Raw genomic sequence first — 16,061 nt, 5'->3', positions numbered from 1 at the left:
TTTGTGTGTGTGTGTGTGTGTGTGTGTGTGTGTGTATATATATATATATACACACACACATATATATATATTTTTTTTCTCTCTCTGAGACGGAGTCTACTCTGTCACCCAGGCTGCAGTGGCGCAATCTCGGCTCACTGCAACCTCTGTCTTCCGGGTTTAAGCAATTCTCTTGCCTCAGCCTCCAGAGTAGCTGGGATTACAGGTGCGCACCACCACACCCAACTAATTTTTTTATTTTTAGCAGAGATGGGGTTTCACCATGTTGGCCAGGCTGGTCTGGACTCCTGACCTTGTGATCCACCCACCTCAGCCTCCCAAAGTGCTGGGATTACAGGCGTGAGCCATCGCGCCTGGCCCTAATTTTTCTATTTTTAGTAGAGACAGGGTTTCATCATGTTGACCAGGTTGGTCTCGAACTCCTGACCTCAAGTGATCTGCCCACCTCAGCCTCCTGAAGTGCTGAGATTACAAGTGTAAGCCACTGCGCCCAGCCTGTATTTGTGTTTTCTCAGTTGGCACTGAAGAACTATTAGCAGCTCCACCCATACCTGTATTCTCAATTTTTTATTCTTCCCTAGGTGTGAACAAAGGAAAAAAAAAGAAATATAAAGTACAGCTGGGCTGTCTGGGAGTTCTGCATCTGTGGATTTAACCAACCGCAGAACAAAAGTATTCAGGAAAAGGTAATAAAAATAGTAATTAAAAGTAATGCAAATTTCAAAACCAATACTGCACACAACTGTGTACATAGCACTTACACTGTATTAGGTATTAGTAATCTAGAGATGATTTAAAATTTACTGGAGTATGTGTGTAGGTCACATGCAAATGCTATGCCAATGTATGTAAGGGACTGGATGATCTGTGGATTTTGGTATCCATGGGGGTCCTGGAACCAGTCCCTCATGGACACCGAGGAGGGATGACTGTTAACTGCGATTACCAGTTTTTACATAGATGTTGGCCTTCTTGTCCTCTTCCCCTCAAACTTGTAACTAAAGCTTCATCCTTTCTTTCCCCAGCAATTAGTCAAAAGTAATTGATACTTAGTTTTACACTTCGCTTGCTTCTTTGCTTTAGAGCATGTTTCTTTCCCTCTACATGGGGAAAAGAGAACAGGATGTTTACTTAAGGGCCAATCTCTCTCTTACCGATGACCCTCCCGTAGCCCTGCCTATGCAGCTTCAGTGAGTTATTACTCAGCAATTGTGAACAGCAGCTGACAGGACTTGTCTATACAGTTACTCATAAACAAGTATGAGAAACGCCCCAATACCCCAAAACCCATTCTGATGGTGTTTGCATTGCTATGTCTACATACATGAGGGAATAACTCATCCCTGCTATACAAAATTGGCTTACATTAAAAAAAAAATTAGGCAAAGGAAATTATGCATATTCAACAATGTGCCCAGAAAACCTAATGAGGAAGCCTCAAAGCTGTTGCTTCTTTAGGAATAGAGATATAAATCAGGTGGGCAAGTCAAAGCCCCAAGAGACAAGGAAAAAAGGGTGAGCCAGATTCCAGTACAGTGGTACACACTACCTGCTGGGTGTGTTCCCAGGCCACTGCTATTTAAGTGTCTGGTGACACATGTACGTACCTTCATGTAAGCAAGGGTGCTATTTAGAGCCTTCTACCCTGCCAGTGACCCAGGCCTAACCCAGATGCAGTGACTATCCCTCTTTACCCCTTAAAGCCAGCATTCCAACCCAGCCTCACTGGGTTATGAACAAGGGATGGGGTAAGAGATTAAATGTGGCTTCTCTACAACAGATTGCCAATATGCATTTAATAAGGACAGATGTGGGCAAAGAACTGGCCAGAAGGATCCCTACCACCACCCCAAACCCCCAATTCTATGCCTGGTTTAAAAATGCTTCTTGGCTCACAGTTGTACAACCTTTTGAAGACACGCACAAAAAGTTATCAGTACAGTATATCCCACTTCACCAACCACTCGCTGAACATCTAGAACTCACCCCACCCATAATCCAGTTCCAAAATTCAGTTACACAAAGAATCAAACAGAAAACCCACAAGGCCATAAAGATCTAGAGGCTCAAGATTGGCTTCAGTGACATTAAGTGCAGAAGTCAAAGGGCACATCTGGAAAAGATCAACATGAGGGGAAAAGTCAACCACACAACAAAGGAAGCCATACTTTATTAAACTGGAAAACAAAATATTGGGGACAAAGAGATTAAAAAAAAATGGCTGGGAGAGTAAAGTACAAGTGGTCACGAAGTGAGTGGTCTGTGGTAACTCTGTGTGTGCCTGAGAAATGCGTGGGCACACACACCACTATCCCCACCCCCCTACCCTTGGACCAAAAGCCAATACAACTGTATCTTCTGAGATATATCCAGGCTTTTCCTTCTGCATTCTGTAGTTGGTTTCACCTTCAGCCCTGGACAGTCATGCTGGGTCTTTGCTGGAGAAAATTTAGGTTTTCCCAATGACAAGCCTGCTCCACAAAGCAGCAGTTCCAGCTCCTGAGATGTTCCCTCCTATTTGCACTCACCAGGAAGCCAGGGGCCCTTGGTCCAAGCCCCAGTCTCAAAGAAAAATGTCAAACCTTTCGAACTAGTTATTTTATTAAATGATATTAATACACATTTCAAAAGGATTTTCATTGTTGTTGCTTCTAAAGCATGTACTTGTTTTCCACACTGAACAAGTGAGAATATCAATCCAACAAAACTATTTTAAATCTTAACAGGCGCCTCCCCCACCTCCCCCCTCCCCGCCCATTTAAAAAAAACGGTGGGGGAACTGGGGAAAGCAGTAATTTACAGCAGCTTCAAAACAGTAACAGCTGAAGCTCAATTCTGCAGGAACTGGTAACTTCAGGATTAGAGTGAATATCCTGCAATTAGGAAGTTTATCGTATTCACATTATCTAGATAGGTTTGCTGTACCATATATATCACAAACATTGTATTTCTGGTATTGGAAAGTATAAAAGTCGTATTCTCTGCTCATTTTCCCCTCCCTGGAATCAAAGCAAATTCTATTTACTCTCAACTTTTGGGAGGGTAAAGGGGAGCAGGGAGAGAGCTCTCATTTAAGCTGACTGAAGAGTAAACTCTTTCAAAATACTTAAGGACCCTATTTCTGATACTGTATCACTGAACTTTAAGTGGTACTAGTGTATTCACAACCCCTACCAATTCTCTGTCTGTGATTTTACAGTGAGTACCAAAGACCTCAGTAACAACTTCTCACATTGTTTCAATATGAATCATGTCCTTGCCAAGATACGTTAAGTTATGCTGTCTTTAAAAAATACCTTGTTTATTTGTTTAAACTCAGGTTGAAATACAAAAGTCAGAGCATGGTCATGGAGTTTTAAATCACAGACACAGAAAGAATAAAACCCCTTTGTTTCATGTTATGAATACCAAACTGTCTTTTTTGTTTCACTATATCACATATATACATTGTCATCTCCATTTACTGCTGTAAATGTAAATTTTAAGATTTCCTTAAAATTAGTAGCTGACAGTCTCATACAAATCCTCACTTCCATCCTAAAACAAACATATTGAGGATTTTGTGGCTTAAAAACCAAAAAAGTACCCCACAAAAATCCAACTCCTTAAAAGCCCATCTTTGAAACTGTACAACAAAGTCTTCCTTTCATGTATTAACCATCATACTTTTGAGGACAATTATCCCGCCCCAACATTCAGGAAGACACTTTCCTGACATCCCCACATTTTCTGATAAAATTAAATAGAGAGCCTTTTCAAGTAAACACTACTTTTAGCTTAAACAAGAGCAGCAGAGAGAATTCACATTCTTTTATTCTAGAATGAAAAACATCCCATTTAATCTCTGCAAAAAAAAAAAAAAATCTATTTCAATTTTTAAAGTCAAATATAATTTTCCCCACCCCACCCCATTTTCACTTATGCTTTTCCCTAAACAGATGTCTTAGGACTCAATGTAACTATACTGTCTTTTCTTTGCTACACTACATACCCCCCACCCCACACACAAGGTCATGGTGTCATGCATTTTTGTGGTGAGAGCTACAGGGCAGAGAGAGGGTCGAGGAAATAAAGAACAGTTGGCTTAAAACCAGACAGGCATTAGGAAGATGAATGACCTGCAGCATCCTAACCCCAGAATGCATGGCGAGCCCAAATAAATAACAGAATAAATTACACAAAAACTCCCAAACCATGTTGCGCACTTGTTTTATGCTGCCTTCTCTGAAAATCAAGTTCACTTTGAGACAGAGAATCATTTTCTGTCACTACATTGCCCACCCTCCCCCATCTTTAATATTCTACTGGATGAAAAAGCAACCCCATACTTCCTTAGTTAGTTCTATACTAACTTGGAAGAAAATAGGAAATTTGCTAGAATTCTCTGAAAAACTAAACATATACTGTTTTACTCATCTAGGTGGATGAGTGTATATGCTTTGGGGTAAGACACTAAACAAAAAAAATTGTAGTAAAGCAACATTTACTTTTCAGTATCCCTAGATACAAACACTCAAAGTACAGTGATTGTCTATTTCCCTAGTACTAGATGTAGAAATACAAACAAGTCTTTTCAGTCCAGGGAGAAGGAAAGCACTTATCTCACATGTACAATAACTAAGGGCAGAAATGGTCTTTATTTCCTATTGGGAGCAGGAAGTAGGGATAAGACTTGAGCCCTGAAATGGGATAGAAACATGTCTGAAGAGATATAAAGGAAAATGCTATTCAATCTCCTTCTTTAAAATATCAGCAATAGGAGTGAATAACACAACTGAGGCAAGGGGAAAAGGAAGATAAAGACAAATATTTCTTTCTCTAATAGTTAACCTTGGTTGAAAACCACCAATAAACATCACTTACATTAGGGAGGCACCGTGGTAAAATTAATGTCTACTTCTTATATGTAAAAATGCAGAGATAATATTTCTGTTGCACCTTTGTATCAATAGTCAACTGTAGTGACTGTCTTTCTGGCCACAGGAGAAGAAAAACTGAGGGAGATAAAGTCAAAAAAGAAAAGCAAGAGGCATGAGCTTGGTGCAAGACATGTGAAACCTCCTTGAATGCATTTCCTATTCTCTTGTTTACAAAAACCAGGCAGGTCACATCACACCATTAATGCTTCCTTTCCTTATTATAAATACTGTAGTCACTCCTTATTTTAACCTTGAGGCTGATTTAAAAAAAGATTTTAGGAGAAGGGTAAATAACTCAACTTACATGCCTTTAGAAACAAAGCAAATAAACCTGACAGGTCCAAGATCTCCCACATTTCCTCCCTTGCAACATCTCTTGACTGTCAGTAGGGCCCAGGGGAAGGGAGCCGAGCTGGCTACAGCAGTTACTTAGCTGCAGAGAGAGGGGACAGCAATCCTTCCAGTGACTACTCGATAAGCCAAGCCCAAAATAACATCCCAACATTGCACATGTGGTTATCTGTACTGATGGAAGTTTTATTTCAAATGTAATAATACTCTCCAATAGATGGGGTAAAATAAAGATTGCTTTCCTTCCCACTCCCCAACCCCCCAGCCAAATGAAGTGGCTTTGGTTGTATTTACCTTTTTTTTTCTTTTTTCTTTTTTTAATACAAACAACTTGGGGAAGGCAGATAAGTGCAATGGGAGGGAGGACTGAATGGAATAGTAAAATGTAAGCATATATGACTTCTTACTTTGGAAGAGAGGCCCTTTGTTATAATAAAAAAAAAATTGAGAAAGAGAAAACAAATAAAAACAAAAAACAATGAACCAAACTCCTACTTCCAATGTTCTCTAGACTGTTCAAAATGCCTTTCCCTTGGTTGCCATCAGTACCTGGGAGGAAAGAATGGGCGTTTTGGTGCAAAGAACGGAGGGCCCCTAGCAAAAGGTGGCCTGGGTCTCTTTAAACTGTGAAATGGGTCTCTGCTGAGAAAAGGTTCCCTAGGCCGAAAGTCTGGCCGGGGACTCCGTAAGATCATACCACTCCGGCTGATGGTGTCTCTGTGTGAGGGACCCAAGGGGGGGCCACTGCTGCTGTTGCTGCCTCCCCCACCTCCTCCTCCATGGGGTGGGCCCAGGTGTTCCAGAGAATGGGAGGATAGGGTCAGGCTGTCTCGTACACGGCTAAGACCGGGGCCGTTGAGGTCCCGTTGGGTGGGGACCCCGTGGTCCCTGGGTCCTGGGAGCACCCCAAAATGCTCAGCCAGGGTCCCTTGAAGGAGGGAACTATGGTCCTTGGGAAATACTGCCACAGCTCCTGCCACTCCATGCTCTGCCAGTGGTGGGGTTGGGAAGGGTACAACTCCAGAGTGGTCAACAGGGGGTGGAGGAGGGGGTGGAGTAGAAAAGGGGACACCACTCCCACCACTGCTGCTATGTTCCCCAGGTGGGGGAGGAGGAGGTGGGGTAGGGAAAGGAATTCCACTGTGCTCTCCGGGAGGAGGGGGTGGGGCAGCATGGGCCAGGGCCGCCTCCTTTGTGAAGGGGTTCGAAAGATCCACAGAGGGTAGATGAGTGGGTGTATCTCGAGAGAAGATACCACCATGATCCTTAGGAGGGACAGGTGGGGCAGATGATGGCCCCACTGGCTCTCTTTGGAAGGGTGTCCCATGTTCCAAGGGGGACGGGGGAAGATGATGCTCAAATGTTGAGTTGAAACTGTTGGAACGGAAGCTGCCGACACTTTCCTGAAATTGGGGTGCCCGTTCTTTGTATGGTGCTGTTTTAAAGCCAGTGAGGCCTCCGCTGCCCCCACCCCCAAGGGATGCCAACTCAGAGGCACTTGAGGGGCCATTGTCAAAAGAGCTACCTGATGTGCTCAGATCAAACCAACCCACCCTTGAAGCCTCACGCCCGTGTCCTCTATTTCCCTTCCCAGGAACTCGGATGGACTCTACGGTCTGGATCGGCTCCCCTGACATCCTCCTATTGGATGCATTGTGATAACCCAAGGTTTCTATAGGGGCCCCCTTTTCTTCTGTGCTATCAGGCAAGTCTAAGCAGGAGGAGGAGACGCGGGTTTCTATGCGGTAGTGCTCTTCTTGTTGCTGCTGATCAGTGGTGGTCAAGCTGGGCTGGGTGAGGTTTGACAGACTGACACCATCAGTTGGAGTGCCCTTGCTGGGGGCCTGGCCAAAATGCTTATCATCTGAGGGCTTACGTGAGGCGTTTTTAAGCATATTCTTAAATTCAATCGTCGACGTGGTGGAAATGGTGGAGGCCAGGACTTTCTCCACGCCTGATGTGGGTGGGTGACCCGTGGGAGCGGCAAGGGTGCTCTGCGGAGAGAAAAGGGAACGATGTGGGACTGGGTGAGGAGAGTCTGGGTACTGCTTCTGTGGCAAACTGAGATGCCCAGTGGTAGATTGAGACAAGCTATTGTGGTTGGAGTCAGGGGTGAAAAATGAATCATTCTTACTCGGTGATGGTGACCGGTCAGACCCAGGTTCATTCCCTCTTACGCTGAAGGCACCAAATAGCCCAGGGGAAGATGAGAGACGGTCACAGTTCTCACTAGAGTCCAGCAGGGCCCTTACGGATGGAGGGAAGGCAGACTTTACCCCAAATTCTTGGGCTCTGTGGCTATAACTGGACAGAATAGGCTGGTACTCGGTGGTATCAGACAGCTTGCTTGATTTCAGGATAGATTTGGCTGGTTTCTTCTCTAGGTTCATCATGGCAGAGGGTGGAGGCCCTGAATAGTCAAAATCTCGGTAATCCTCATCTTCTTGGAAAGAAGTATCTGGGTAGAACTTTTCCTGTGAAGAGTCCATCAGGGAAGATGGTCTCTCCATTCCATCAGAAGGCTGCTTATAGGGAGATTCACTGCCCAGACCAAAGGGTCGATATGTAGATACAGAATTGGAGAGCTCTCGGGGATAGCTTTCATCTCTCCCAGGGGGTGGTGATCTTGTACTGCTGGGTGTTGAGGAACCAGGGCTAATGATCTTAGAAAGCAGGGACATGGTATCTACACTGCTGGATGTGGGCTTGTCCATCATCTCATCCTGGGTGGGTGTCCCACTCCGTTCATCCCGTACAGGGGTTCCATCAATGTTGTCGATTGAGGTGCTAGTAGGGCCACGCTGGAAGTCTGAGGGATGGCTCTCTGATGGGGCACTGGACCCCAGACTGCTCAGGATTGGGATGTTTAAGTTTAAGCCACTGAAACCAGGATTACCTTTTAAGAAGTTGTGGATCTTCATTTCCAAGCTTGGGGAGGTGGACTCTGACTCCAGTTTTGGCTTGGAGACCTCTGAAGATTGGCACATGGTAACTTCAGTAGGTGGGGCAGCAGGGCTAGTATTGTGGGTAGCTGTAAACCCCAGAGAGTTGGACGGTAGTTTAAAAGTAGCGCTTGGGAGCCCTGGGCTTTGCCCAATTGAGGCCTTGCTGGCTGAAGTTGAAGAGACTTCAGAAGTTGATGAGTTCGGAGAATAGTTGAAGCTTTTGGGAATAAAAGGTTGGGTACTGGAGGACAGATTTCTTCCCTTTATGGTAGAGACTGTGGTGTTGGCAGGGGAAGCTGAAGTGCTCTGTGAGGCAGCTTCACTGGTTGGAACTGGGTTCCCAGTAACACTCTGAAGTAAAGATGACAGGCCTGTAGAAACAAAGATTAGAGGGCTTAAAAAGAACAACTCCCTATGATACAATGCAAACAATGCAGGCTAATCAGATATTCTCATTCATTTTGGTGGGAACCAGATAGACAAAGTGTAAGGCCAAAAAGAATCCAGACCAAACAAGCAATGGCTAAATGTCATAGAAAATACTGGGCCTATTTATCAATAAAGAACAAATCACTGAAATGTTTCCAGTACAGTCCAGAAATAAGCCCAACATGGCACAATAAAAGGCCACAGGAAGGGGGAGATTTTAATGTCAGAATCATTCATAGTTTAAGTAAGGCAAAGCAGGAAAAGAAAGGAGGCAACATTATTCTTAAAACAACACTTTAAGCCAGTATTTCTTAATGTTTGATCTGTGGAAATATTTCTCTAAACACAAACAAATCTTCTGTTCTACCTTTCCTATCTACCCTTCACACCACGATTATCTCTATTAAGTTAATATACGTTGTTATTTTCAGGAGAGAGACAGGCAAATGTAAATTTTGGAGATTTATATGAACAGCAAACGCTTTTTTCAAGAAGCATCTCTTGGCAGACTACTGCTACCTTTTGGAAAACAATGCTTTCAACTATCCGTTTTGGTTGTAAAATGTAGCTATAATAAACATACACCACAAAGACTTAAAAAGACAAACCACCAGAACACTGGTCTTTTCACAAAAAAACACACAATCCCTATTTGATAGCGTGGAAAATCCAAGGATTATTTAATCCAGATTAACAATGATGAAATTCAACTGTGTTCAATGATAGTCAAAACTGTCTCAGAAGCACTGTGAAAGAATTCTCTGTGGCAAACGCTGAAGTTCAACAAAGCAAACTGTCCCTGTAGAAAATTTTTTAGAAAAATACTTGACAAAAAGATAATAGAAGGTCCTATAAATTCAATTGTATTTTGGAAAATTTACCCAATTTCTGGTCACAAATGAAAACTTTCAGCTGGGCATGGTAGCTCATGCCTGTAATCCTGGCATTTTGGGCGGCAGAGACAGGAGGATGGCTTGAGGCCAGGAGTTTGAGACCCGCCTAGGCAACATAGTGAGAATCTGTCTCTAAAAAAATTTTAAAAATCTGCCAGGTGCAGTGGCTCACCCTTGTAATCCCAGCACTTTGGGAGGCTGAGACAGGCAAATCACCTGAGGTCAGGAGTCTAAGAGCAGCCTGGCCAACATGGTGAAACTCCATCTCTACTAAAAATACAAAAATTAGCCGGGGTTGGTGGCGGGTACCTGTAATCCCAGCTACCTGGGAGGCTGAGACAGGAGAATCGCTTGAACCTGGGAGGTGGAGGTTGCAGTGAGCCGAGATCGTGCCACTGCACTTCAGACTGGGCAACAGAGAGAGTTCCTCTCAAAAAAAAAGAAAGAAAGAAAAAAAAAAAGCCGGGTGCAGTGGCTCAAGCCTGTAATCCCAGCACTTTGGGAGGCCGAGGTGGGTGGATCACGAGGTCAAGAGATCGAGACCATCCTGGTCAACATGGTGAAACCCCGTCTCTACTAAAAATACAAAAAATTAGCTGGGCATAGTGGCACGTGCCTGTAATCCCAGCTACTCAGGAGGCTGAGGCAGGAGAATTGCCTGAACCCAGGAGGCGGAGGTTGCGGTGAGCCAAGATCGCGCCATTGCACTCCAGCCTGGGTAACAAGAGCGAAACTCCGTCTCAAAAAAAAAAAAAAAAGTTAAAAATCAGCTGGGCATGATGGCATTTGCCTTTAGTCCTAGCTACTCAGGAGGCTGAGGCTGGAGGATCACTTGTGCCCAGCTCAAGGTTAGAGTAAGCTAACTATGATTCTATCACTGCACTCCAGCCTCGGTGACAAAGTGAGTCTCTTTATCTAAAAATAAATTAAGCCGGGCGCGGTGGCTCACGCCTGTAATCCCAGCACTTTGGGAGGCCGAGGCAGGTGGATCACGAGGTCAAGAGATTGAGACCATCCTGGTCAACACAGTGAAACCCCGTCTCTACTAAAAATACAAAATTAGCTGGGCATGGTGGCGCGTGCCTGTAATCCCAGCAACTCAGGAGGCTGAGGGAGGAGAATTGCCTGAACCCAAGAGGCGGAGGTTGCGGTGAGCCGAGATCGCGCCATTGCACTCCAGCCTGGGTAACAAGAGCGAAACTCCGTCTCAAAAAAAAAAATAATAATAAAAAGATAAAATAAAAATAAATTAATTTAAAACATTTTAGGCCGGGTGCGGTGGCTCACGCCTGTAATCCTAGCACTTTGGGAGGCCGAGGTGGGTGGATCACCTGAGGTCAGGAGTTCAAGACCAGCCTGGCCATGATGGTGAAAACCCATCTTAAAAATAAATAAATAAATAAAACATTTTAATAACATTTCACCCAAATTTATAGCTTTTAGTCACTGAATACACTAAAATTGTTCCTTAGTAATTATATGGTGAAAGAAAATACTTCATGTGATACCTCAATTAATGTTGCTTCAAAATTTCAATTTTAACCCATATTCTAACATATTTAAGGTCTAAAGAATTTCAAGTCCCCTCCATCCTTGCAACATTTTAAAGCCATTTACTTCCAAATAATGCTGCATGGTCTTTTTTTTTTCCTATTTATTTTATTTATTTATTTATTTTTTAAGATGGGGGTTTCACCATGATGGCCAGGCTGGTCTTGAACTCCTGACCTCAGGTGATCCACCCACCTCGGCCTCCCAAAGTGCTAGGATTACAGGCATGAGCCAGTGAGCCCGGCCTTTTTTTTGTCTTTTTTTAAATTTCTTAGGAAGACTTCACCTGAAGCATGGTCTTTATTGTTATCCAATATTCAATAATATCCAAACGACTGTAATAATGTTTACTTTAGTTATGAACCTGAGGAAAAAAAAAAAATCTATGTTTCATTCCAAAAAGTTCCCTAGCTACATAATTAATCCCTCCTAATAGTTTCTTTTTTTTTCCTTTTTTTAAGTGACAGGCTCTTGCTCTGTCACTCAGGTTGGAGTGCAGTGATGTGATCATAGCTCACTATAACCCAATCTCTTGGGCTCAAAAGATTCTCCTGCCTTATCCTCCCCAGTAGCTGGGACCACAGGTGTGTGTCACTATGCCCAACTAATTTTTTATTTTTAGTAGAGACAAAGTCTTACTATGTTGCCCAGGCTGGTCTTGAAATCTTGGGCTTAAGTGATCCTCCTCCTTCAGCCTCCCAAAGTGCTGAGTTTACAAGGCATGAGCCACCATACCCAGCCTGATTTATTTCTTAGTAATCGTTGTTCTCACAAAACCCAGAAGCCCTCAAACACTAGAATGTGACGCACAATAATGTAATATAATTTTTAGAAGATATTTCTATATATTTTTCAGATATTTTGTAACTCTTCAAAAGAACATTTTGTTAAGATAGATATACTACTGACATTTCTGGTAATAGGTAAAATTGTATCTCACCACTAAATATTATTGTTCTCCAGTTTTTCTTTTTAAAAGTTATTTAAAAAAATTTTTTTTTAAAATAGAGATGGGGGTCTCGCTATATTGACCAGGCTGGTCTCAAACCCCTGGCCTAAGTGATCCTCCCATCTCAGCTTCCCAAAGTGTTAGGATTACAAGCATGAGCCACTGAGCCCAGCCAAAAGTTTGTTCTTCATAACAAGCCATACTGTATGCTCCTCTGCCCAATGAAGTCTCTCTCTTTTTAGACAGAGTTTTGCTTGTCACCCAGGCTAGAGTGCAATGGTGCCATCTCGGCTCACTGCAACCTCGGCCTATCTCGGCTTACTGCAACTTCTGGCTCTCAGGTTCAAGTGATTCTCCTGCCTCTGTCTCCTGAGTAGTTGGGGTTACAGGTGCGAGCCACCACGCCCGGCTAATTTTTTTTTTTTTTTTTTTGGAAAGACAGGTTTACCCTGTTGGCCAGGCTGGTCTCGAACTCCTGACCTCAGGTGATACACCTGTCCCAGCCTAAAGTCTCTCCTTAGTGTTGTAAATCTGTCAATACCTAGGGCTGTGGAGGATACAATCAGAACAAAGTTTTAAGATTTCATTAACAGTCTTTGAGAAAATACATCTATTTAAGTTGCTAGATCTGGTTCTTTTAAAAGTCAGAGAATTCCACATTCCATAAGGAACCTAGTTTTGTTCAAATTTTAGCTCATCAGAAATTCCACATGGGCCAGGCATGGTGGTTCACACCTATAATCCCAGCACTTTGGAAGACCGAGAAGAGCGGATCACCTAATGTCAGGAGTTCTAGACCAGCCTGGCCAACATGGTGAAACCCCGTCTTGAATCTACTGAACCCAGCAGGCGGAGGCTGTAGTGAGCTGAAATCACGCCACTGCACTCCAGCCTGGGTGACAAGAGTGAGACCTTGTCTCAAAAACAAAACAGAAAACAAAAAGAAAAGAGGCTGGGTGAGGTGGCTCACACCTGTAATCCCAGCACTTTGGGAGGCCAAGGTGGGCGGATCATACCTGAGGTCAAGAGTTCAAGACCAGCCTGGCCATGGCCAACGTGGTGAAACACCGTCTCTACTATAAATACAAAACTTAGCTGGGTGTGGTGGCAGGTGCCTGTAATCCCAGCTACTCAAGAGGCTGAAGCAGAAGAATCACTTGAACCCAGGAGGCAGAGGTTACAGTGAGCAGAGATCACGCCACTGAACTCCAGCCTGGGGAACAAAGCAAGCCTCTGTCTCAAAAAAACAAAACACCAAAAACTAAATAAATAAGAATAAAAAGGGAGAAATCATAAACGTGGCGATTTCTCCAATTGTCCCTGATATTAGTAGTACAACATATGCTGCAGTCATCAATTCTTTACTGCTGATGCCAATAGATAGGAACTGTGGATTATTAATACTATTTAGTTCTGTGTAACAAAATTCTTCTGTATCTCAAGACAAAGCTCACTATAGTATGCTTGAATGATCTACTTACAGAACATTTTAGGAAACTGTTTTATACCACTCCATTCATAGACAGCAGGGTTTCTCAACTTCAGCACTACTGACACTTTGGGCTAGATAATTCTTTATTGTTGGGGGCTGTCTTGCACATTGTAGGATATTTAGAAGCATCTTCCTGGCTTCTACTCACTAGAGGCAGTAGCACCCCTACCCTTACCTCAGCCGAGACAACTAAAAAGGTCTCCAGATATTGCCAAGTGTCCCTCCTGGAGGCCTTTGGTTGAGACTACTGATAGAGAGTAAATCACTACATGGAAGATACTGTCCTGGTATTTGTAAATCATTGTGTAATTATACTACGGTGCTTAAAAAGGGTTTCGTTGGTATCCGGAGCATAAGAGGGTAAAGAGTAGAAAAGATTTATGAGAAAAGGTTAGAAGCAGGCAGTATCATGCACAAACCATAGTTAGCAAAGCTGAACAGAAAGGGTCAAATGAAAGAGATTATAGGTAGAGACGAAAATAAAAATACTACATCTAAGACTCTAATAAAATAATAAATAATGAAGCCTCTATAAAACATTAGGACACAAAAAGGATATATTAGTATCTCATAAGATTTCTTGTTTGTTTGTTGTTGAGGCAGGGTCTCACTCTATCACCTAGGTTGGAGTACAGTGGTGTGACCACAGCTTACTGCAGCCTTGAACTCCTGGGCTCAAGTGATGCTCCTGCCTTAGCCCCCTGAGTAGTTGGAACTACAGGCATGCACCACCATGCTCATTTAATTATTTTTTTTTTTTGAGACAGAATCTTGCTCTGTCACCCACTCTGGAGTGCAGTGGTGCGATCTGGGCTCACTGAAACTCTGTCTCAACAAAAGAGAACTCTGTCTCAAAATAATAATAATAATAATAATAATAATAATGACAGCCAGGTGTGGTGACTCATGCCTATAATCCCAGCACTTTGGGAGGCTGAGGTGGATGGATCACCTGAAGTCAGGAGTTCAAGATCAGCCTGGCCAACATAGAGAAACCCCGTCTCTACTAAAAATTCAAAAATTAGCTGGGCATGGTGGTGCGGGTCTGTAATCCCAGCTGCAAGGGAGGCTGAGGCAGAAGAATCACTTGACCTGAGAGGCAAAGGTTTCAGTGAGCCAAGATCGCTCCACTGCACCCCGGCTGGGCAACAGAGTGAGACTCCATCTCAAAAATAAAATATGTTAAAAAAAGTAAATAAATTCAATAACAAATTAACTGTATTATACATTTTAAGGCTCTCGATTTCTCAGAAATGGAATCCAGGATTCCATTCATTTTTGCCAGAGACAAAACATTCACAATTCCAGTCCCTCTGGCACACGTCAGTTACCTTGCAGTGTAGGGGCTGACTGTGTCTGGGTTTTGGAAAGTGCAGACAGAATGCTCTCTGGGGTGATCTCCACCTTGGAGAGGATATTTGCCAGAGGGTTGTGAGATGTTGTGGCAGGTGCAGGTGTTTTCAGGCCACTGGTGAGGTTGCTGGGGCTGGTGGGAGTTCCTGGAGAAGGTCTTGATGCAGGACTGACCCCTGGTGGCAGAAAGATGAACTCAAGAAAATGCAATTCAAAATTACTTTATTTCTTTTCTTTTTTTTTTTGAGAGAGAGTTTTGCTCTGTCGGCCAGGATGGAGTACAGTGGCATGATCTTGGCTCACCGCTACCTCTGCCTCCCGGGTTCAAATGATTCTCCTGCCTCAGCCTCCAGAGTAGCTTAGATTACAGGCACGTGCCACCATGCCCGGCTAATTTTTTGTATTTTTAGTAGAGACAGGGTTTCACCTGTGTTAGCCAGGATGGTCTCAATCTCCTGACCTCGTGATCTGCCTGCCTCAGCCTCCCAAAGTGCTGAGATTACAGGTGTGAGCCACAGCACCCAGCTCAAAATGACTTTTCAATTCCCGATACTTTCCACTCATTCTAATGAGTTTAATATGTTTAACAAGAATTATTCCGTGATTGATCTATGAATGGTCCATCATAACATGACATGTACAAATAAAAAATCTGAAGATTATCTCCTTTTACTTAGAACACCCTTAAAACAAACAAGTATTGAGCCAGCCCGGTGGCTCACGCCTGTAATCCCAGAATTTTGCGAGGCCGAGGTGGGCGGATCACCTGAGGTCAGGAGTTGGAGACCAGCCTGGCAAACACAGTGAAACCCCATCTCTACTAAAAATAAAAAATTTACTGGGCGAGATGGCAGGCACCTGTAATCCCAGCTACTTGGGAGGCTGAGGCAGGAGAATAACTTGAACCCGGGAGGCAGATAAGTGAGCCAAGATCATACTGCTGCACTCCAGCCTGGGCAACATAGTGAGACTCCAGCTCAAACAAACAAACAAAAAACAAAAAAAACAAGTATTAAGTGATTTTCATCATTTTGAGAGTCTCAATATTTCTTAGTTATTTTTAAAAAATAGAGAGAGGTTCTTACTATATTGCCCAGGGTGGCCTTGAACTCTTGACCTCAAGTGATTCTCCTACTTTGACTTTCGTGCTGGGGATTATAGGTGTGCACTACCACACCT

The 16,061-nt window shown here is 43.4% G+C and overlaps 1 protein-coding gene across 11 annotated transcripts in view; it reads right to left on the bottom strand.

Moving 5' to 3' along the window:
• Positions 1–2,141: 2,141 nt before the first annotated feature.
• RPRD2 (regulation of nuclear pre-mRNA domain containing 2) overlaps positions 2,142–16,061 on the bottom strand; it is a 110,849-nt gene continuing 96,929 nt past the window's right edge. For 3 of the 11 annotated variants that reach the window (XM_012462578.3, XM_012462581.2, XM_064370506.1), the window contains 2 exons: positions 14,861–15,058; positions 2,142–8,586 (listed from right to left, as the gene is read on the bottom strand). In XM_012462578.3, the coding sequence (XP_012318001.1) occupies positions 5,813–8,586; positions 14,861–15,058 (2,972 nt within the window). In that variant the 3' untranslated portion in view covers positions 2,142–5,812. The remainder of the gene's footprint in view (positions 8,587–14,860; positions 15,059–16,061) is intronic. The other 8 variants (XM_064370507.1, XM_012462584.2, XM_064370509.1 and 5 more) reach the window with 5 other exon arrangements.

This window comes from Aotus nancymaae, unplaced genomic scaffold (assembly GCF_030222135.1).
Source record: "Aotus nancymaae isolate 86718 unplaced genomic scaffold, 86718_ANA_hifiasm-v0.15.2.pri h1tg000108l, whole genome shotgun sequence".
NCBI classification, from domain to species: Eukaryota; Metazoa; Chordata; class Mammalia; order Primates; family Aotidae; genus Aotus; species Aotus nancymaae.
The sequence above is the reverse complement of the archived record's forward strand: the minus strand, read 5'-3'. Positions and strand labels throughout refer to the sequence as shown.